This window comes from Aythya fuligula, chromosome 6 (assembly GCF_009819795.1).
Source record: "Aythya fuligula isolate bAytFul2 chromosome 6, bAytFul2.pri, whole genome shotgun sequence".
Lineage (NCBI taxonomy): Eukaryota > Metazoa > Chordata > Aves > Anseriformes > Anatidae > Aythya > Aythya fuligula.
This window is the reverse complement of record NC_045564.1, coordinates 33,706,558-33,730,645: the sequence shown is the minus strand read 5'-3', so window position 1 is coordinate 33,730,645 and position 24,088 is coordinate 33,706,558. Positions and strand designations below refer to the sequence as shown.

The 24,088-nt window shown below is 39.5% G+C and overlaps 1 protein-coding gene across 1 annotated transcript in view; it reads left to right on the top strand.

Moving 5' to 3' along the window:
* LOC116490673 (von Willebrand factor D and EGF domain-containing protein-like) overlaps window positions 1-24,088 on the top strand; it is a 141,100-nt gene that overhangs the window by 97,606 nt on the left and 19,406 nt on the right. Inside the window, exons 20-24 of the mRNA XM_032190065.1 lie at window positions 1,184-2,062; window positions 10,600-10,695; window positions 11,497-11,592; window positions 14,480-14,575; window positions 16,096-16,191. Of these exons, the coding sequence (XP_032045956.1) occupies window positions 1,184-2,062; window positions 10,600-10,695; window positions 11,497-11,592; window positions 14,480-14,575; window positions 16,096-16,191 (1,263 nt within the window). The remainder of the gene's footprint in view (window positions 1-1,183; window positions 2,063-10,599; window positions 10,696-11,496; window positions 11,593-14,479; window positions 14,576-16,095; window positions 16,192-24,088) is intronic.

Here is a 24,088-nt window from a genome sequence, read left to right as displayed (position 1 = left end):
TTTTATGAAAGTGATTAATATTTATATTTAAAAAGTAGAGCTACATCCCACGTGGGGTTAACCCTAGAACCAAGTGAGGTTTTTTTTGTTCAGGATCCAATACATTCCATTTCCTATGGAGTGAGTATGCCAGAAGTGGTTAAAAATAGCTTCTTCCATTCATTAGAGTCAGCAGATAGCCATTAATCTTCCTGAAAGTATTGATTCAAACTACTTGTCTCCACTTTCAAGGCCCTTCACAGACTAGCCTCTCCCCATCTATCATCTCTCCTTACACTACTGAAAAGGTGGCTGGCTTTGTAACAAGTGGGTGACAGTTACAAACCAGCAGCCTTTCTTACATGCTGCCCCTCACGTCTGGAGGGAGCTGTACACAGTACTAACAAAGGTTTTCCATTTGTCTCCTTTACATGCTTTCCTCAAACTTTCCTTTGCCATAAGGACTACAAAAGCATTGCATCGTTATACACTGATGTGATTGGACTAGAATCTGGCTAGCAAGTTATCTTGCCAAGTATGGTCTTATCATTTCTTTATTTCTCCATCTCTGATATCTATCTGTCCCAAACTGCAATGTCTTGTCTTACTCCTAGACTGAAAGAACTTGAAAATCTCTGCACGAGGTACTGTATAGCAGAACATTTCCTAGCACACTACTGCAAAATATACAGTTAGTCAGAAATAAATGCTAGATCAGGTGGTCAACCACCTGATGGATGCTGTAGGGAGCATGAGAGAATGGTACACAGTGCCAAAACCTCATGGACTAGCATAGGTTGAAACTAGTAAAACAGCATGGCAAGTGTTTTTGCCTGGCTGCAATTATCCCCTGTAAGCTCAGTGCTGATCCTTAAAAAATAATGCCTGGCTACCACTGAGAGTTACTAGCTTAGTCTTAATATTAAACCAGCATAATTATATTTCATCTAGCTCATAAACCTATTCTGTAAGTTTCTGTATTGTAGTTCCCCATGCATCCAGTGCTATCGTTACCTATAGGAGACAATACTGTGACATCTCTACACCAGCCAGCATAGATAAGTCCTTAGCACAGATGGCAGATTATTGCATTTACTTCTAGAATTGATATTCTGTTGTTTGCTCATAATCTAAATGGTCATAGTGGTTTCTTTAAACACTAAACCGGCAAATTTGACTGGTATATATCTTCCTTCTGCCCTAGATTCAAGATCTTCCCAAAGCCGTGTGGATGTTGCTGAGAGAAATAACGAAGATGCTAGAGGCTCTCACCATGAAGGCAAGACATTAAGAAACATATATTCCCTTCTTTCCCAAACCCAAATTCCACGACAACAAACTACGTACTTTATGGAAAGAAACCACACAGTCATTAACACTCCATTTCTTACAATGAAAAGGAAGATTTCCGAGGCTCAGACATTGTCAGAAAAAAAATATGTTATGGAGTCCACAGCACCTGAGAAACAGACTTTTCTTGACAAAAGAAGTGATGCACACACTTTCCTTCTGCACGAGGAACCAGACCCCAGAACAGCAGCTGTCAGTGTGACAACTCCTACTGCTGTGCATTTTAAGCAGTACAAACCAGGTCCAACACGGTCGGCTCCTTCTCATCGCAACACAAATGAAAGCTCATTCTTTGCAAGGCAACATGCTGCTCAGCAAGCTTGTTCCAGATACAGCTATTTTCCCAGGAAATGGCCCAGTCGAGTCACAGTCTCAAAGACCAAACCCTCCCCAAATTTCCTGACAGAGCAGCAAAGAGCATCTTCTTTGGAAACACACCTCACACCCTCTTTTCATTCATTAGGTCATTCCCTTGACACAGCCCCCCAGGGTGCTAGCATCCCACCTGTTCCCCCAGCAAGGCTCCCAGCACAGACTGCAGCGCTCAGGCAGGCATACAAGGCAGCGATGGACTATGTGGAACTGCCAAAAACCATCAGTAGGACACGTCAGGATGTCATCTGTGCTAACATGCCGTGCTTCAGTGGTGTGCAGTGTGAGCCAGACGAAGATGGAGGGTTTAAATGTGGGTCTTGTCCCATGGGATACAGCGGTAATGGAATTACGTGTGAAGGTAAGGAGGAAAATCCTCTTCCAAATTCCTTTGTGCCTTTAAATATATTTATAAGTATAAATAAATTCATTCTAAAAAATTATAAATAGTTTTGATTATAAATTTACAGACGTTGCCAACTGAGATCACACTGGTTTTCAAAGCCAATTACATTTTAAAATAATAGAAAAACTTATTCTATTACTCAGAAGTTCTTTCTGATTACAAAAATGACATATTTACTTGATAATATCTAATCTACTGAAACCAGGACTAGATTGTGATCTTGCTTGCCCTTGCTTAAGGCCAGATTCATTTTACTGAAATCATTACATTTGAAAACATATAAAACTTTGTGGGAAAGAGTAAAATTTACTCTATTTGTCTATAGAACACATATTCTATGAAAAACTAATTGTTCTGCTATCTTAAAAATTATTTTTAAATATCTATCTGATACCCCAAATACAAAACTGAACCTGTCATCTGAAATGTATAGCACCAGAAGAGTTTTCACAATATATTGACTTATTTATTAGGCATTTTAGAATACCTCAGTAAAGCAATAGCATTACACACATTTCTAAAACAATGAGTTCTCTGACTTGGCTCTCGTTAATTATACCTTTTGTTGAAATCCTTCTGATAAGTTGATGTCTTAATTGGCCTTTCATTACACAAAGCAAAAATGTAGTGAGTCTATTCAATTTGTAGTAATCTATTTAATTTTCTTTTGCCAGTGGTTTCTCACATCCTGTGCCTGCAGCAGACAGGCGTGGCAGGGTCTCAGCAGGGCTTAGCACCCCTGGGGTTCCCTGCTGCTCCTGAGTCTTTTTGGAAGTGTAAAGCCCCTAGCAGCATTGCAGCCCTCTGAGCTTAGAGCAGTCCTGGAGACTTGCTGCAAAATGTATAAGGAAAAATTACTATAATCCTGCGTGCTGTAATTTTCACCTATTTGCACATTTCTGAAATGACCCTTATAAAGGGCTGAAGGTTTTTTTAGCCCATCAGGAAAGACCCCATCTTTTATGCCTGGAGCTGGAAACACACCAAGGGAAGCTCAAAGCAAGCTGGAGTGCAGGATGGCCTCCCCTCAAAGACAAGGCCTAGGTACAGATGAATATTTACAAATACAGATATTCAGCTGCCAGTGTATAAATAAATTTAGTATGCCCATCAGTACAGTCCTTAAAACATAAATCTACCTGTGCCTTTTACTGTCTCACAAGGCGAGATGTTTTCTTCAATTACTGGAATTACAGAAAACCTCTCTAGAGAGTCCTTAAGTTGAAATAGCTTATTGCCAACATCATTCTCCGTCTCGGGGCTTGATGACATGGTACACAAACATCCTTTATTTGTCTCCTGTCACTGACCACATCACCTGACTCAATAATAAGCCTGTCTGCTTCACCCTGAGCTGCTATGCGCACCTGCGACTGCTGTCCTGGAGTAGGGCCAGGAATGCCTCTGCCACCGGCTCTGTGTGAAGAGCATCCATTGTACCTCCAGCTGCTGGTGTCTCTTTGCATGTCAGATGCAGCTGGCTGATCATGACAGATGAAGGAGAAAGATGACAACAGTTCCTTGCATTAAGGCCTTGCCAGAATGTCTGCTATCAGCACCTGACGATGCAGCCACGATCGTACTGATTTCCCACAAAACAGCAGTACCCTCTTAGAGCAGGCAGAGGCAAAAATGAGCAAGTGATCAAAGCTTAGATGAGACAAAACTTTGTGAAATCTTCAGACTTTGATGCAGCATGCATGGCAAGCGAGCAAAAATGCCCAGCCTTAGATACTGTTGAGAACTGTCACCACCTCATTTGATGCCGAAATTCACCGAGATAAAAGGAACAGCCCATCGCTAGCAAGGTTTAATACATGTGGAGCTTGAGGGGATGTGACCTTTGTTTAATAAGAGTTCCTGAAAATACTCTGAGATGATAAATGCTTTACTGAGTGGTATTTATCTTGTGACAGAATGTATATTTATTTATCTATTTAATTTCTGTTGTGTGGATTCAAAATTAAGCTTGGAGGGACTGGTAGAGAAAAAATAAGCAGCATCCTGAAAATGAATTTGTCTTCTAAAATAAATCATGCAAGATTTTGATTCTTTAATATTCTTATCCCTTTGGACAAGCCCCTCATGTTGCCCCGTTTTAGTCACACGTCCTCTCCCCCCATTTCGTTTTCCTGCTTTGGGCCACAGGAGTCCAGGCTGGAGGAGACCCCATGGATCACTAGGTCCGATCTTCTGCCTTATTTTGCAGGAGCAGAACTAGATCTCAATGTGTTTGGCTTACCCTCAAGTATCTAAAACTAAAATGAGATATTTTCACATGCTCTTAGCACTGTCTGTTTTGATCACTCCCTTCAGTACCAACAACTTTGTCATCTGTAAGAAGTAGGACCTTGCTTTTACCCAGCTTGCTTTGACATAAAAAGCAGTAGGGACTGAATTCTCTTACTTCTGTCAGCAGCTAATTACTCCGAGGATGAGCCAAAGTGAAATAGTTCCTCGAGGATCTAATCCCTACTCCCGTACCCCTTCCTACAGCTGGCCAGGTTCTCAGCTTGCAGAGCTTTTTCATCTTCCTGAACAAAGGCAGCATTATGATTTATCTGCAGCCTAATGTCAAGGCAAGCCTGCTAAATAGGCAAGGCCTTGACACACATCATTTCAGAGGAACATTTTGGAAAAAGCTGACATCACCTATGCTATAATAAAAAATAAGCAGGAGAAATAAGGCCTACAGTTGTCCACTGCATTCCTCTGCATATTCACTTGCAGAACATGCTTGCTTTTCTTTGTGGAGTAAACTTAGCCAAGAGTTCCTCTGGTGATGAGGGAGGTTTTGAAATAGGTAATTTCCACTCTACATGTCCTTTTCAAAGATACGTACCAAAACCCCAACACACTATTATGGTACACTCTTAGCAGTGTTACAGGACAGTCCCTATCACCAGCCAAAGTGCACTGCAGAAGTGTCCTAACACCTACAGAGCTTTGGACATTTCAGCTCACTATAGCAGTAACTAAACAAAATAGTCCTTTACTAATGCGTAACTAGTTCAAACATTGTTTTGAACACCTCATTGTGACATTAGAGGCTAATACTCTAAAATATTTGTTAGTGTTAGCCACACGAGAGCCATTACTGGCCGGCCTGCCTCTGTTCTCCCCACAGCAGTGGGGAGGCCTGCACTTCCAAAGACACGATATCCACTAGACAAGGAAACAAATGCTGGTTTTTCCCTGGGCTCATTTTATTCAGCAGGGTCTGTGCATATGGCACTGTCTGAGAGCAGCTGTTATGTTTCTTGAGCTCCTTAGGGTGCCCTAAGGTGGAACATGTCCTTTCCACTCGATAACAGGGTTGAAGCAAACAAAAAATTCTGCTCAGGGCGTTTTTGTTGTGCTTCTTTCTGAGCGACCTAAACCTGAACGCTGAAGAAAAACACAAATTTATGCCACTTTCCTGGTCATCCTTGTTTTTATTTCTCTAACCCCAACTTTGTTCAATAGGGAGTGTCTGGTTACTAAAACTACAGCTGAAAAATCAGACAGTTCTGTAAAATAAAGTCAATAACTTAAAACCATTTAAGATTAGGTGATGGTTAAGGACTATTATATTTCTAGTTTCTAGTAGTCATAAAAGTTCCTCAGACTTCCTGTGGAGAATAAAGTCGTGCTACTTTAGATACAAAATGTTTTCTGAAAAATGTTAAATCAGTAAAACTCTTGGGTTATTTTACAAACATTGCTCAGTATTTTCAGAGGGAAGGGAAATTTTTGAACAGCAGCAGTCACACTTTCTGCTCAGGAGTTAAAAATACACCATTGCCTTGACATTACAAAACCAAATAATTTTCACAATAATGGGAAAGATAAAGTAGTTGGGAATGTATTCCAACCTCAGGATACAACCTTAGGCTAAAACATCAGTTAGCTGACATTTGTTTGGTCTGACATTTTTACACCCAAAAAGCTCTACCATATCAAACCAAAAGTCCTTCCTCTGTCTCCAACAGCTGCTAACAGCAGATGTCCAGAATTATTTGGGAAAAAAAAAAAAAAATATATATATATATATATATATATATATATATATATATATATATATATATGTATATATATATATGTATATATAGGAATACTGTCCAGAATAGTCTCCCAGCAAGTCATGGATGTGTTTAAAAAAAAAAAAAAAAGGTGATGTCTTTGTAATTGGTATCTCCCAGTATATACTTCTGTGAGTTTACCCAAATGCTTTTAGAACCCCTGCAAAGTTGCTGTCCACAGTCCTACCGATGAGCTTCAAAGAGGAACTGTGAGCTTCCTTCAAACTAGCTGCCTGCTAGCTTTACATCTGTCTGTCTTGCACAGCAAGAAACAGTAAGCAACCATATCCTGTTCAACCTTTCCAGCCCCCACATAATTTTGTAGTTTTACACTCTATTCCCCCTAAGCTTTGTTTTTCCTGAAGACTTAATCTACTGTTTTTTGTACAAAAGCTCTTCTGTAACTCTGGTTATCCTCGTCACCTTTTTTCTGTATCTTTTCCACTTTTACTATAGCTTTTCCAAGCCAGGGGGATCAGAACAGCACATGGTATTTAAGATGCAGCTCACCATGGATACAGGCCATAATAAAGTCTGGCATTTTGTGCTCTGCTCATTTCCTAACAATTCCTAACATTTTATTTGCTTTTTTGACTGCAGATGAGCACTCAGCTGACATTTCACAAAACAAAATCCATTAGTACAGCCTAACCAGAACTGTTGTCTGCATTTGTACTCCCAATTTAGTCAGTCAAGTTAATCTTGTTAATTTTCTATTTGCTATGACGGGTATTTATTTCATAAATGGACTCTGGGCTGCTGGACTATTTAAGTATGCATATGAGTTATTTTAATTGGACTAATACATGATTTAACCCTACGCTTTATTGCCTTTCTCTGTTAAAGTCATGCAAAAGAGAGGCTTTACTCCATGTCTGTTAAAGAGCAAAATCAATAATCTGGATAGCTTACAATTTATTTATTTATTTATTTATTTATTTATTTATTTATTTATTTATTTCCCTCCCTTGTGCTGCACATATTAAAACTTCATCTGCACATCTAGGAAAGTAGGTTAGCACATCTTTGAAAGAAAATAATTGTAGCTCAGTAATTACAGGAAACTGGGTAGTCTACACTCCTGACCTGATTGTTTTTCACATTTTAAACTGAAACTGCAGGTAACCTCACACCTCTGAGCCTTGCCTTAGTAGTGCAAGTCCAGGACCTGCCAGGCTGAGCTGCACAGGCGGTAATTTGCTGCTGAGATGTCAAGCAATAACTCTGTCCTGGAAGCCATTTGCTGATTAGGGTATCAGAAATGGAGGAACCAACACATCTTCTAGTATTTCTGAGTTTCCCCAAAGTTATCATAGAGAAACCCATAAAAAGTGCATGATCTCATTTTAATGGAAAAAAAAAAAAATAAAGTAGTTTGAGGACATTTTCCAAAAAGCCCTTTCAAATAAAACAATAATGGACTTCTCCATTTTCACCTCCAGACTTTAAATTATGAACAAAAACATATACATTTGACAGCAAGATTGACCATTTGCAACAATGTTTTTCTCTTTACTGTTATCTTATACCATCCAAAAATGTTTAGTATAAAAACACTGCAATACCTTTGTACAATTTAGCAAATGTTATGGAAAAAAAAAAAAAATGTTCATTCTAGAAGATGAAAGATAAAAGTCTTGGAAAAGAATTTGACATAAACAGTATATTTCTATTACTGAGGAAAATGTTTTTTTAGGTGAATGTTGCTCTCCCACTGCCATTGCAGCCAGTGTTCAGTTTTTATCTTCTGCTATTCACCAATAATAGAATAGTTTTAAGTGTTTTACTATTAAGCTTCACAATAAGATCTAATTATTTGAATATATAAAATACTATGTTCTTTTCTGACAGTTCAGATGCATCTCAAAATGTGTAAAGGCCAGATGGAAAGCAGTCTATTCAAATGGACACATTTGCTTTAAGTGCTATACACAAAACACGCTGAAATAAAGCATAATACATTTGAATGTCACTGCGCTTGGTATAGCACTTAGAGACCTGGAGGCTTTATGCAACCATCATACTACAGGAAAGGAAACATATTTCATGTACTTCAAAAAATACATTTTTCCCAGGTTTTGTGTTTCCCAGTCTCTATGCATAGAAAGTCATTCAGTTCAACTTGCTGTAATTTCTACCTGCACAGCAATCCCTTGTAAGCAAGTCCCGTGCTTACCCAAGCACGCAGGAATTAAGATGTTTCAAGTGCACACAGGTCAGGCTGGCACCCCTGTTTCAAAGCAAGAAGGTGTCATTGACTTCAGCGAGATCTATGGCAAGCCCCTGAACACGAGAGGTGGCTTACAAATATAGAGCTGCAATTTAAAAAGTTTAACAAATTTCTTTGAAAACAGCTTCCATTTCTTTCGCCTTTCTTCCCCTTGCCATTTCATCACGGACCACTGCCTGCTGTTTGCCCTAAGGGCATGAGACCCTGAGCTGCCTGAGCCTCTGACCTGCTCTGAGCTGCTGCCAGTGGCTGGATCAGAAGAACTTTGGAGAAGTGTGATGCTAACTGCTTTAGTGGGTCTAAACCAAATCTATTTAGCTGTCCAGAAAATGTCGATTTTTTAAATTATTTTTTTCCCCCGATGTACACTTCAAATTTCAGCTAAACACATGCTGAATTGGAAATGTCTAAACCTTATAGCCCATCAAATCAAAACTAAATTTAGCTTAATGACATTCCCAGCATGAGTAGTATGGATCTAAACTATATCAAGTTGCCTCTGCTCAAGCATGTCAAATCCTGAAGTTATATTAATACAGCGCTGAAAATTTCACCCTTATAACCGAATGGTAACAGGAAATGTAAATACTGAAGTACCTGAAGAGCAGATCTAATAACAAATATATTTCTTTAATGTTATTTGTGTGAAAGGATTTATTTAAAGGTACTTTCTTGGAGTTTGTCTTTATAAGTGCAATTAAAATATGTGTAGTGGCTTTTATAATGTTTTGGATGGCAAAGTTCAGATGCAATGGCTTTCTGTGAAGGCTTGGTGATAGCCAAGAGGTGAGGACTTCACAGCATGAGCTTCATTTAAATTCTGTTGTGCCACAAGTATTTGTCCTTTAGTGTTCCAATTACACAGTCTATTTTACATTTGTAAGAACTTTTTTTTTTCTTTTTTTTTTTTTTTGTATCAATACTTAAAATGAAAGATGCTTTCTTTCAGATCTCTGTAGCTTCTTTCACTACCATGCATTTTTCCTTGGAATAACCTTGCTTAGCTTCATACCCATTATAGAAGATACAACCCTGCCAGTAAAGTGTGCCAAAGTACAACATTTTTCTCTCTGTTCATTTCCCAAGCCCGTGGATAGATATTTTTCATTCTGTTATGCACTGTGGTATTTTTTCTGAAGGCGTAAGTGAGAGACAGCAGACAAACACACCTTGCTCTGCTCCTGCACCCTGGGCTCCTTAGGATAATTTTCAGTGCATTTCCTACAGCAGTGCCTTCTCCCTCCCTCTCTGGAACCTGGTGTACCAGAGTACCTCTTGTTAGAGGGTTACAAACACAAGTATTCATGATACCAAATGTTAGGTGATTACCTTTGTCATTAGGATTAGGAAGGTAAACTTTTCTTGCCCATGAACAATTAAAGGCATTAGGAATGTGCCTAAATAAGACTCTAGCTGGGAATTAGCTTTTGTCTCTCCACTGCGTATATGAAAAGCTCAGAATAAGCAGCTCATTAGGCAGATAAGATAAGCAATGTGAAATCCCCTCAACAGTCCCTGACATTCAGATCTTTTCTGGAATCAATGAGTTCATTGCTTGACTCATAATGACCAGCATTCAAAAAACAAATAAGTGTCTTCAGCAAATAACCTGTTTCCAGAGCTGCAATAATCTCCAGCTTTATGCCATACACCTGCACATGCTCCCTTCCACAGAATGACACTGCATACTGCAATATATCAAGAAATCATTATCTAACTTTCTGCTTTGTCTGCAGACCTCAAACAACCCATTAAACATTTAAATTGTTGCTTAAATGTTTGTCATTTTGCTGACAAATCTCCTTATAACACTTCTGACCAGAGGAAACACTTCACCTCTGCTCTGGGGTAACTTTTGACACCTGTTAAGGCTTACTGAACATCCATGAGGCTAATTTGTACAGAGGGAAGGGCAAGGTGTTTCGTATTGTGAGCTACATTTGTATTCAGTCCATTTTAGACTTCAAAAATATGTACTTACAGATGAGCATGCACAGAAGTTAAGCACGACTATGTTAGCACCACCACATTACAAATGTGATACCTGTTTTTATCCTGCAGTTTTCCCAGTAACCAAATTTCTTCTTGGATTAATAAAATGGTGAAAAGTAGTAACAAGTACTGTGCTCATAGCCTCACAGAATGTAGTACTTGAGGTGTTTTCTTCTTTTCATGCTTTATTCTGCCTGTGTTTCTTGCAGTGCAGTGTGATCCACCATGTGAGAATGGAGGCACTTGTGTAGCTCGAAATACCTGTTCTTGTGCCTATGGATTTGTTGGTCCTCGATGTGAAACAAGTATGTACATTTTTTCCCCATTACACGTTTGAATTTGCAGAAATGATAAGAAAAAAAAAAAAAAAAAAAAAACTTTTTAATTTTCTCTATTTCTCCTTAAAATTATGATTGAATATAACAAGGAAATCAAAGTATACTATATAGAAGTTACTATAGAAGTAACACAGTAGCTGAACTATTTCAGTGCATATATTCACTAGCAACATAGTTGTATTATGTAAAAATATGCACATCTATATCAACATATTCTACACAAAAGTGCTTCTGGAAAAAAAAAAAAAAACAAAAAAAAAAAACTCCATGTTATTTATAGTAACATTTATGAAATTCAAGGTAGTGTGAGTGAATGCAGTAACACTAATTTTGAGAACACAAAAAGGCTATGCCTATTAGGAGTTGTGTTACTGTGCAAAATAAGTTGCAAAAGAGGCTCAATATATAGAACATCTGGGAAAAAAATCAGCCTTCAAACCCTTCTATATTAGCTGAATGGCGAAATATATGCACTTGCATTATTACAGTCCTTGCTGCTGATTTAAGTATCAGGTTGCCCTTGACAGGAATATAATTTTATCTGTGAAACAGGGTAGCTTGAATACTTAAAGACCAAAGAATTTTAGATACAAGATTTCTGATGGAAATAGTGGGTCGAATAGAGAAAGAAAAGCATGGGAAGAGACAGATTCATTCCTCAGTTTACCTCTTGGACTAAAACCATAATTTATTTGCTGTAATAGAGCATCTCTAAGATCCACACTGGTATTACTGATAACAGATTTAGATCCTTTGTGCTTTTCCTAGTGGTGTGTAACAGACACTGCCATAATGGTGGGGTCTGTGTGTCACCAGATGAGTGCAAATGCAAAAGTGGATGGAGCAGCCCGTCTTGCGAAATCGGTAAGTGGTTAGAAATAACTGGTCCCTCATTTCTTTTGCTGCCTGAAATCCACATGGTTTGTGCAATTCAGCAGTCAGAGCGGGAATTGCTTGAAAAATTAAAATGTAAGAAGAGCAGGAGACCTAGAAAAGGGCAAAACCTCAGAAGGCTTTGAGATTGTATAAGTATTCATAAGTTTAGCTGTTTATGTGAATCTCAGGGTCACTTACAGGAAACCCACAAGCAGAACCTTTTTACAGCTTTTATAAGCTCACGCGATTCTGGAGTTTATTCTTAGTGTGCACAGAAATGAAAATAAAGTTATTCACCACATCAGCAGTTACAACCTCGGGAGGTGCTTGTTAGCTTCTGCCAACGAGAATGGTCCTCACTGGAGATTTTGGAGTTATGTTGATTTACAGTCTCAGTGGAAATGCTCAAAAATTGCCATGGCCACAGATATAAAATCACTCTTTGTTGGCCTTGTCCACAGAGAGCTCAAAGGAGCCCTGCCCTGCAGCCCTACTGTCTCTGTGGTGGAGATGAGGGCAATGCATTGCTCATGATCTATGCAATTTCCATGCTTTGTTCCTTTTAACCCTATACATTTGTCTCAAGGTGGGAGAGAAAGAAAAATGGTTTGGCTTTTGGTGATTTTTACCAGTATACAGTCAAATCAGAACTTAAACATTATGGGACAAGAACAGAAGAAGGGCTGGTTAAACTAGGAAAGGAATGCAAGAAATTAAATGTGGCTTCTGCTGCTAAGTTAGCAACTACACATGGAGTTCTAATATGTAGTCGAAGGCAGAAAAATAAACCAAAAAATGTAAGTTATCAAAAGCTTACCTATTAACTACTGAGTTGTTTTGGTCCATCTTTGGACTGTCTTGCCATTCCAGAAGATGGCTTTTAACTGTATAAGACAGAACAAAAGTAGGTTCAGAAGAACTTTTCTCCCCCTGCTGTTAACTATAGGATATTTAGCTATTCCTGGCTGCACTTAATAATGGCAGAGTACCTACGAAAGCTGTGCTCAGGGAAAAAACACCTCCATCAGTCAGTGAGAGTGAGGTGGGGACTGGAATTAGGTACCTATTTCTAGTCAGGACTCATGGTTTTGAACCCTATTTGAATAGCTATAGCTCAGACTTTCCTCTCAGGGCTGAAGTGCAAAAGATGGAGTGCATACTCTTTCCTCCCAAGGCACAACTATAGCACTCACCTGGGACAAGACATGCAAAACAGTGAAATATTAAAAGAAGCAAGCATGAGGAGTACCTTAATCAGTTCCAGACCTCAAGGCTACAGAGGCAGTCTGCCTCTGCCATGGCAAATATTAAATGACTCAGACACCTTCAGCCTACATTACCTCTCCTGGAAGGTGAGCGATGTCATTTTAACCTCCTCCCTGAGACTGCTGTAAATGACAGACCTATTGAGGACACATAAATTAACCTAGCAAAGATCCAGCATAAATGACTGAGACTACTGCTCGCTATTCTGGTTCCCCCCATCTCCTTTTCCAGCCAGAGATTACTCTCCTTGAGTTTTGCAATTTTATTTTGGTGGGAGATTTAAATGGGATTATTCTAACAGAGACAGTAATTTCCAACCCAGAACAGCAGATGCAGGATTTGTTTGTCTGACAATACCTTGGGTGAAAGAATATCAGCCTCAGTTCTCCAGCACTGTTTTGCGTGTGCTAGACAGAGGTTTTTGTGGAGACTGTTGGGGTTTCCTTCCTGAAGTGATGTTAGAGGAATATCTGGATATATGCAGATATCAAAGGGAAAAAAAAAAAAAAAAGGAAAAAAAAAAAAAAAGAAACTTAGGGTACTTTATTGATGGAAATATAATCACTGACAGAGCATGGACATCTGTGAACTAGCTGGGACAATGAGGGAACTAATCCAAATCTACCATTAGCAATGAATGAAGTCCATTTTGAGTTCATAAGTGATTGCTGCTTAGTCAGAAAAGCCTCTCATCGAGACTGCAATTTTGCTTTTTTCTCTTTCCAAATTGACATTTTATTTCTCCTTTAGTTCTTCTGAAATATTCTAGTGACCCTTAATTTATTTAAGCTTACATTTATTTAATTTATTTAATGGGCTATTCTGTAAGACAATGAAAGACGAAAGAGATGGAAGGAAAAAGACTGCTTTAAAGTGTCACTCTATAATGAAAACTCCATGAGCATCCTTATTCTTCACACAGTGATTTCCCAATTAAAGTAGATCACAATTCAAATACTTTTAATACTTTTTTTTTTCAACAGTCAGGTACTTGCCACATAGAAACATGCAAGACAGCTTTTAATTCCTAATGCCTGTTATATCATCTACAGTAATAACGGATAAATAAACAGGCAAAGTCAGTGATTTTGTTGATGACGCATAAGCCAATATGTCGTGGTAGCTGGCATTTAAATGAGGCAGAACAAACAAAGGTTTTGTGGTGCATACCTATTCAGCTTCACCGAAATGCCACTATGCTCTGCTGCACTCAGACAAAGTAGCAAATGGTTAACATCCCATCCCCAGGTTACCCGCGCTGTATGCAACATGACTGCATTTTGCTGCCCTGGGATCAGGTTTGGTCAGGTTACCAAAGTGAAAGCAAATGAGCTGTGCAAATCAAAGAAAGATATCAGAAATAAACTATTACATTATATTTTATTTCATCCTTTGAGCTATGCTAAAACACCACTGAAATGCTTACACAGTGATGACAATGAATAAATGCCCCTGCGCAACTGACCAGCAAGGATTGTGTGAAATTTATCACAATATTACTGGAAATATTTATTCTAATGACATGTGCAGTAGCAAAAGAGTATGTAATGTAAAAAAAAATAATCAGACTGATAACAGATTAATACATTTATCTTACCTTCACATACAGCTGTGTGCAATCCCCTGTGCTTAAATGGAGGAATCTGTGTACGGCCAAACACGTGTGCATGTCCTTATGGATTCTACGGGCCACAGTGCCAGAGAGGTAAGAGAGTCCTATTTATCATGTTGATAAAAGATCCAGGCTGAAAATATAAATATATCATTACCTACCCCTACATGCAGTATATCCAGAGATTTTCCTTGTCATAACTCCCTGTGCGCTTTTTGGATATTATGATCTGTCGTAAATCCACATTAAATTGTTCTTAATGGTACTGTGACGGAGTAAGCACTTGTTTATGATGGCATTAATGACAACTAAACAATTAATTTAAAACTCTTTGGAGTCAGTGATATCACCAATTCACATCTATTCAATTACTCTTTAAAGCATGGGTCAACTTTGTTCATTTTGCAGAGCCCATAGTGTGCACTACACTGCATTTCAGAGCCTGATGATTTTTTATCTTCACATGGGCCTCACCATAACACCTGCTTGACCATCCTAGTGTATAGTGGGTGGGAGACTTATATAGGACTTCCTTAGGTCCCTGCTCATATATTTGATCAAATATCTCTCCTTCCAGTGATAGGACCTTATTTTGAATCCATCTCCTAAAGGAGAGAGCTCTAAACTGAGGCTAATAGTGCCTTGGGCTTCTGGCTCAACTCATTTGTGCTGCAAAAATCAAACTAATGAATCCTTTAACTACCTATTAGCCCAAGCAGAACAGATGTGAGATAGGAACTTAAGTTTAGAGCTCAAAAAGCTGACAGACGCTTGTGTTAAGAATGGCTTTAAAAACCTCTCCTAATCTGGGAATATAAATACACTGTCATTACCAAAACAGACCTATTTCAATATTAGAAGTTTATTTCTCTTTCTTTCTCTCTCGTTTCCCTGGAAATATTTTTGCAAGTGAATGATTCATGAACAAAAATCTAATTGCAAGTAGAGCTTGCTGGAAGCTCTTTGTGATGCTGAGGGGGGAAGGAAAGAGTGAAAATTATACAGACTCTGTAGCTTGATGATCTTTCTCTTGGCATTCCACATAAAAGGTGGTTTTCAACATCTAGGTGATTTGGAATTTTTATCCAGAAGAGTTCTGGTTTAAACAAAACTAAAATTTGAAAATAAATCTCTACATTTGTGGAATATGGAAGTGGTACGGGGAGAGAGTGGATGGGTGCTAGAGAACAGCAAAATCCTTCCTCCACTTTCATTGAGAAAGGGGGAAGAAACAGTATCAAAACAAAGTTATCAAATATCAAACACTGTTCTATATTTCAAGGGCAGCAGACCTTGGAAGAGCCCTTTAGCTAGAGTTAAAAACCAGAGATTCTCTGCGATATTCCTACCACTTAACTGCAGGTATCTAAAAAAGACCCTCAGGTGCGAGGAGTCACATCCCACAGTCCTTCCAGAAACAAGGGAGAATCAAGTTTTTCAGATTGGTGTCTGACCGAATCACCCTTTGGAGAAACACCTTATTTACTCTGACTGAACAAAAAGCCTCTGCAGGTGTTTCTCCCAGCACAGACACCTAAATAGAGGCTATATATAGGTAACACTGATACCTGGCATGGTTTCAGTGCACTAAACTTTTCCTTTCCTTCCTCTAGCTGTTTGCATTCCTCCTTGTAAGAATGGTGGGCACTGTGTTCGAACCAACGTGTGCTCCTGTACCGAGGGCTACACTGGAAGAAGGTGTCAGAAAAGTAAGTTACAAACTTCCCTTTGCTTTCCAATCTGACTCATAAACAGTTTTTATCCCTTTTGTGCAAGTTCAATGGAATATTTAGTATTGATTTATGCCCTGTTCATCTACATCTCTATCACAGCACATAGAGGACTATGTTGGGTCTAGAACCAGCCTGTCAGTTAGAATAGCATTATGTCAGATCAACGTGGGGAATGGAATGTTTTGCTGGAGTCCTCCTTAAATATTACATGCATTCAGAATGAGTGATGTTCATTGTATTTGGACATAAATTAATTATTTTGCATGAAATATTTTGTGGAGAAAAAAATAAAGCCAAAGGCAAAGGAGCTGATCAAGATCCTTAGAAATATCAGAATATCATACTTCTAGCTTAATTAAGACAGTTGGCTAATAATGTCAAAGCCTTGCCTTTGTTTTTGTTACTGAAAACTCCCTCTTCACCTTAGCATCAGTATTCATATTTGATTCTTCTATTCTTATGGGGGAATAGTTTTTTTTGGCACTTTTACCAATTCTATTGCTCAACAATATCTGTCACCCAGGGAGTTTAGGATATGTATATGAAAACTTTTTTTTATTATTATTATTTCTTAACTGGTTTGAAATTGGCAAAAGGGGAGCTGTGAAAACAACCGTTCTTGGCAGGAAGAATCTGTACATTTCCAGAGCACTTTATGTTTCTCGCACACAGAGAAAAAAGCTAGTAAAAAAATTCCTTCCAGCAACAAAAGCCCTCTCAATCCCCATACTGCAGCTCTCCTCTCCTTCAGTGGAGGGAATCACGATGCACAGTTCTGCCTGGCTGCAAAACACATGACTGAATAGTCTGTTCTGGCAGGAACAAGCTGGAGGGAAGAAAGGACAAAAAAAAAAAAAGAAAAAAAGAAAAAAAAAAAACCACCTCATGTTTGGCATCTTGTTTTTGAGGTTAGAGAACATTAGAAAAGTGCTGTTTCCAGCTTTAAACATACTACCCCACCTCAAGAAAGATCAAAGAAAAAGAGTTGACCATGACTGGAGTCTAGCAAAGCTCTCCCCTAAATGTTCCAGCTGCTACCAAACCCACGGCAAACTTCTCCCCCCCTTCCAGAGTTTATGAAGTTTTGTAGCCCATCTTGGATAACCTTTTGCAACAGGTCTTCCAAAGAGGATGAAAATATGTTTGTTCTGATTAATCTGAACATCTGTTCCACTCCCACTACTATATAGTCTGGGATATAGTCTGCTTTATTTAGCTTAATGTTATAAAAACTTTAAAAAAGGACCTGCATCTGTGATGAATGAGGAGAAACATGATTAAGTGGGAGGAAAAGGTTAATATTTGCTTCCTCTTACTGCCCACTGGCTTAGTAGGTAAAAACTGCTGTGTAATGTTTTAGTTTTTCCTGTTTACAATCAATGACACCTGGGACCGGTTTCATGCTCCATAGAAACAAATAGGTTGTTTGCAAGCTCTTCATAGCAAGCAGTTTTTGTTAGAGCTGTATGTCTTAGCACTGCTGGCAGAGGAACTGGTTTCTCTCTCCTCTACCAGAGGTTCTTCTCCCATTCCCATGAAGGACTGGAGGCCACATCCAGGACTGAGTCTCAGCTCACCTCTGGAAACACTCCCCACAAACGCTGTGAGAAAACAAATGGTCACACTGGTCAGAGGCGGCCCTCGGTCACATTTCAAAATTCAGATGACAGAAGCATTTTGTGCCTTTTTTTTCCTGTGAGGTTTTAGATACCATTTAGGCATTGACATAATTGGTCAGCTGGTGTACTTGGGGCACATTTAAGGAATTATAGACATAGCCATGCATGACGAAGTTATTCACCCAGACAAATTAAAAAGCAGAAAATAAATTCCTAGAATGAATACACTCCACAACACAGCCCTGTTTTCTTTAACACAATGGGAAAAAGTACCACAATACTCATTTTATGTAGATCATTAGTGGTATCACTAGCTGTACACGTATTTATACATTTTCACAGTTATCAAGCAGCAATGAAGCATAGTGGCAACATAAGAATAAGTCCAATCAGGTTTTTGAGCACTTACCCCTCAGATATATTGGCACTGTTTCCACTGCTTTTAAACATTTCTCTTTCCTTCATAAAATCTCTGGACAGAGATACAAACGTTTCGGTTTGGTTTTGGCAGCTTCACATTCTCAACCGAAGGAGGTAAGTAAAATTAAACACCATGGCAGCCAACCAGAGATGGGTTATCCCTAAACCGAGCCCAAATTTGCCTCCGGTTTGCTTTATATGTAGAGCAACATGCCTTGGGATTTTCATGTCCATCCCTGTATGGTTTGGCATTTCTAATGCTGTTGGCCTGTGAACTAGCAGGGCACAGTGGGAGCACCATGCCTTCGCCATTCAGCCTTAATCGCTTATGCTTCCTTGGCGTGAGGAGAAAGCCTTTCAGCCTGAAAATTCATGCTCGTTCTGCATGTAAACACACTGTTGCCTCAGAAAAGGTGTAAATCAACCAGGTCTGATTGGCTGCCAGCGGAAATATAAGGCTTTGCCTGGTGTGTTTACTGATAAATAACCGCCTGGTGATTATGCAAACCAGCCACCCACACCCAGAACTAGAGGGTGTCAGAGCTGACAATGAAATGTGCAGCTATGCATCACCGATTCGACAACCTTGCATCCTCGTTTGCTACGCATTGTTTTCAGTGTAATCAGTCTTGTTGAGCGTAAAGAGGCAAATGCTGACAGTATCTCAAAATGAAATATTTTTCCATATCAACTTTGCATCAAAGAAGCACTCTCTGCTTTAATAATAAAGAAAAGCTATTTGTGTGTGGTTTTGAATTCCCTTTTGAAGAAAAAGCACAGCTGTAGCAGTCCTGGAATTTCACTCCTTTTCATGAGACTTCGGTATTCACACCGATTTCTATTACATCCTCACAAACATTAAAAGCAAAGAAAATAGATTAAATTTTATGTATTTACACACATTTTCATCAGACTGCTTTATAAACAACTTTTAAAAAAAGAAAGCTAATAAAAGCTGAAGAAAGCTAACAAAAGCTGAGCTCACTTTTTTTTACAAAGGATTGCAGTGAAGAGAAAGGGAGGAAAAGAGGGATTCACAGGACCGCACGTTTATCCCTCCTCTGCTGCTCTCTACTTCTAGCAAGATCATCTCTGAGTAAAAAGGCAAGCCACAGCTCCCTCTGGAGCTCACGAGCAAGCAAAGGTCACAGGAGAACAAGGCTGAACATCCTTCTCCTCCCTCCTGCAGCATACCAAGCGAACTGCAGCCTGCCCTGCGGACCCTCAGCCCCCCTGCCCCTCACCCTGCAGCCAGCCCGGTGGATTTTACATGTGGTTTAAAGCAGAGGCTGCATTTCTGCACACAGCTGTTTTACAGTATCAGATCCAATCCTGCAGGCCGAGCGTCACAAAAAGCACCACACTGACACCAGGACTTTGCAGATTGCGCCTCGAAGTTAGTAGATAATTATTTCTCCATTTCTGTAAATGCTGCAAGCAGGATTTATAGGCAATACACAGCATGCAATATAACTCACACTCATTCTTCAAGCTCTGCTTCCTTCCTTTCCCTCCCCTTCTCTCTTTCCTTCCCAGTACCGTGAGGACTTTGCTGGCATCAGAGCTAGAGGCAAACTAAATTGGAAATGTGAACACTGGGTTTCAATGACAACTTCTTGCTAAGCAATGTCATATTGTGAAAGTCACTGATTTCCTGCATTCCAGCCCTCCATGCTGTGTTTCTGTAGATTACTGCCTTGCGAGCTGCACACACAGGAAGTTTTACTGCTCAACGAATTACACTTCCACTGAGTTATCATCTTGACAACTGGTAATATATTCTCTGGAATATCTTCACAGAGTATGCAGATTGACTCAAGCCATCTGAAACCAGCTAGTTTGCAAACGAGCACCAGGATCCCCTCCCACACAACTGAGGAGGGCACAATCCATGTACCTAATCCAAATGGATGGAGTCATCTTTAGCGTGAGACCTGCTTTTCATATGTCAGGGATGTGCTCAGAAGCAACAGCTAATTGACCAAGATTGCTGGGTGGCCAGTATCCTCAGAAAGTGGGTGTTTGGAAATAAGTAAACAGCTGCTCAAGCAGAGAGGTTCATAACTTGCTGCTAAAAGCATTAGTTCTGCTGACAGTGTAGGAAGATTGGCATCATTGCTTGTTGACTGGTTGACGTGTAGTCTGGGGACATGGGAAAAGGAAACACTGCTCTCAATTCCTACTTGATGCTGAAGCCCACATAAGAGAATACAAGGGTATCAGGTGTCATCCTCCTTCCTTGGGCAGGATATACAACAGAAGATGAAGAAAAAAAAAATATTCAGGGCTACCACTGTCTTTCTCATTCAGCTGAACACCAACTGATCTGTGCATCCTGCCTGGGGGAACGGGGACAGCTCTGACTTCCCAGAGACAGGGACAGAGCCAGAAGGGAGACAGCAGCTCAGGGGGCAGTCTGGGGTCTGCACTCAGAGCACTGCTCCTCTCAGCTCACTCTGAGTAAGGATGCGCGACAAAGCCATCAGCTGGTCTTTTGTCAAAGCTACGTTTTGTTTGTATGTATACAGATGGCGCATTTATTTTAATAGGGGCTTTGAGCACATGCAGTTGTCTCTAAATTTATTTATCAGTAAGAGAACAAGAATGTATCTGGGTAAGAAGTGAATATATATCCTAAATAAGAAGCAATGAAAACTTATTAAATTTTTATTCCTTCCATAAGAAAAACATTCACAGACTACAGAATGATTTTTGCCGAAGTAGAGAATCTGGGGTTTGGGCCAATATTTCTTCACTTGTGTCTTAAATGCACTAAAGAAATGTGTCTGATCTGCTGCTGTATGTAAACGCATACTTAAACTAAAATAGCAGGGATTCTTGAATTGCTGCATTTCTCTTTGCAGTGGCAAAAGAAATTATTTTTTTTCCACTAACTGATTTAAGTAACAATACTAGATGGGGAGGAAGGGGTCTATTTTTAAGTAAAATATATATTTTTAAGTCTTCTCTTAAAATAGGGGGTGTAAGATCTACTGCTGGAAAAGCACAGGGAGCGGGAAATGCTGGAGATTACATTGTCTGCTTATCCACAAAAAGACCTTGGTGACACAATCCTCTCCAACATCGATTCCCAAGTAAGCCTCAGCCTACTTCCTAAGACAGATAATAACACGATGAATAACAGATTAGTGCAGTGCCAAAGCAGAGAGCAATCCTTTTCTGCAGTTCCTGCCAGGGCTCTCACCCAAGGCAGGTGCCTTCTGTGGAAGAGATCCTTGCTCCTCAGCCATGCTACCAGCCAGGCCACAGTGATGTGCTGCTGTTCCACTTCTTAGCTTGAAACTGTGTCTCCCATTTTACTGCAGTGCTCTTGGATTCCCCTGCCCAAATCTCCCTTTTTTCTTTGTACAGATGGAAATACACCAAATTGCATCAAGCATAGGCAGTGGCTTAGCCCACTCAGAACAATGAAAACACGCCTAAATGGCAGGTCATAATGCAAGCACAGAAGCAGCAAAAACAATCAACAGAGGAAAACAATGTATATGAGAATCCTCTTTCACTTCTTATTCAGGCATGACAACGAAGCGGCTCTACAGAACAATTTATACACACACTGTAATGGTTCACTGACCTAATAAAACACAGAGCATTCTTCAATGAAGAGAAAATGTTGCCAAACCCAAGACCCTAACAAGATGGGAATATAAGTTGTGCTGAGAGTATACTTCACAATTCCCCATGTTAATTATATACTAACAGTCACAAAGATGAGGATAAAGTATAGCTAGACTCTTTTTCTGATTAATTGTATTGCAATCAGACTAAAACCAATTGGTAAATGAAAAAGAAGGTTTTGCTAATATTCTCAAAACCTGACATTTCCTAGCAGTATATTCCCCAAATATACTTCATGCACAGCTGCAGATGCTTATTTTGTTTATGGTGGCTTTCATTCTGAAAGATGCTGAAATATTTTGCACATATTCAACCATCTTACCATAGTACTTCTAGGAGTTTCTCCTGGTAAGAGACAATAGGAAAAGTGAAGATTGGGGCACCCAGAGGGAGAAATATTTAAGCCCAAATAGAGTGGAGAGTCCCCTCTCTGAATCAGAGTGGCAATTCGTTATTAGTTTCCACAATGTCCTGAGCTTTAAGAGTCTTGCCCACCACACGCTGGCAGGGAATCATTTGAAAATAAAGACAGAGAGACCAGGATCCTCTGTTACTGGTAGAAAATTGTGTCATCTGATGGGAGCAACATAGCAGTGCAGACAGGACCCCAGTACATTGTGTACCGACACTCACAGTTTAGTATAGCATCTCAGCAGTTTGGCCATCCAGTGTCCATTATTTTTCCCATTTTCTTTTCTGATTTAATACCTGAATTAGATTTATTTCCTGCTTTAATAACTCTAAAGAACCCCATAGGTATATCAGCGTACACATCAGAACAAAGACCAGACGCAATTAAGCAAAGCACTGGCGTCATACTGCTGTCTATACGGCCTATAATTTTTCAGACCAATTTTTTCTTTTGAAATGTGTGCTAGGTCATGCAAACTAACTCATATTGCTATAGCTGTGTGGTAATGTGAATATATTATAAATGCAAACTGTCACGACACCCATCACAATTACATTTACAGCTCCCTCTGTGTCTTGTAGTAATTTGTTCTCCTGCACTGCATCCCTCCGAGGTTTCTACCAGATTATTTTTACTATTCAGAAAGGTAATTTATTGAAGAAGTGCTTTGCATCTCTGTCAGAGATACGTGAAGCAAGAAATGGGGATGAACAAACCTCAGAATGATTGGTGGCTTTATAAGGCTAAGGATCCAAATTTTAGAAGCATCTTGCACAAAAATTGCAAACTTTTATTACATGACAAAAGTTACTTCTTAAAATTTAATCTAAGGCTATAATTACTGATACTCATTTGATCACATATCTGAAGTCAGTTTGGCAGAGCTTGGACAGAAAGCTCATGATTTACAAATCCAAATCAACACAAATGGCGAATTTCAGAGAAAAGCAAGCTCTGGAAAAACATACATCCCTAAAACTTAACACATGCAAAACTAGATCCTGACTGCCCTTGGAACAGACAAAAAGGGACTAGAAATTGCTAGTGTCCCAAATCTATAACATGTTTTTCAGAGCCATGTGCATTCGGGACCTTCACAGCAGCAGATATATTGTTACATCCATCTCACTAATGATCTGTTGAGCATCAGTTATACCCTCTAAAGTGCAGAATGACATTTTTTACCTTGACTAGTTTCTGGCTGCTGTCAGGGCAGTAGAATCCATGTAATGGTGCCCTGGGTTAGAAATCCCCTCTTTGGCCAGAACACACTGGTTTTGTGATTCATTTCTTCAAAGGACTAAAGATCATTCAGCAAGATCAAATCTTTATTCAGAGCCTGGAAGCATCCAGCCAATCCCTTCCTTACTGCACTCAGGATAATGTTTCATTTGAGCGGTGCTGCTGAGCTGCATGATGCATCCAGAGAGAAGTGGAACCTTTCTTCCAGCCGATCAGTTGAACTGTGTTATTTTGTGAAACTGCTGACCTGGCCCTCCAGTTCTCCTCCTATGAAGAAGTTCATCAACATCCCTCTACTACAAGGCTACATTTGCAAGCTTGTCGCATTCCTGGCACTGAGCTTGTCCCCCCTCTGGTGTTTTATCAATAGGTGATGTATATTACCTATAAACTTTAGAAAAGGACTAGAAGTGCCAGTTTTAACACAGAAACCAACTGCTTTCACATCTACTGGTTTCATTTTTGTTCTCAGCTTGACTTCTGTCATCTGTGTTTTCCTGACAAGACCAGTCGGTGTTAGTTTTAAATCTGTCCCTTGCTC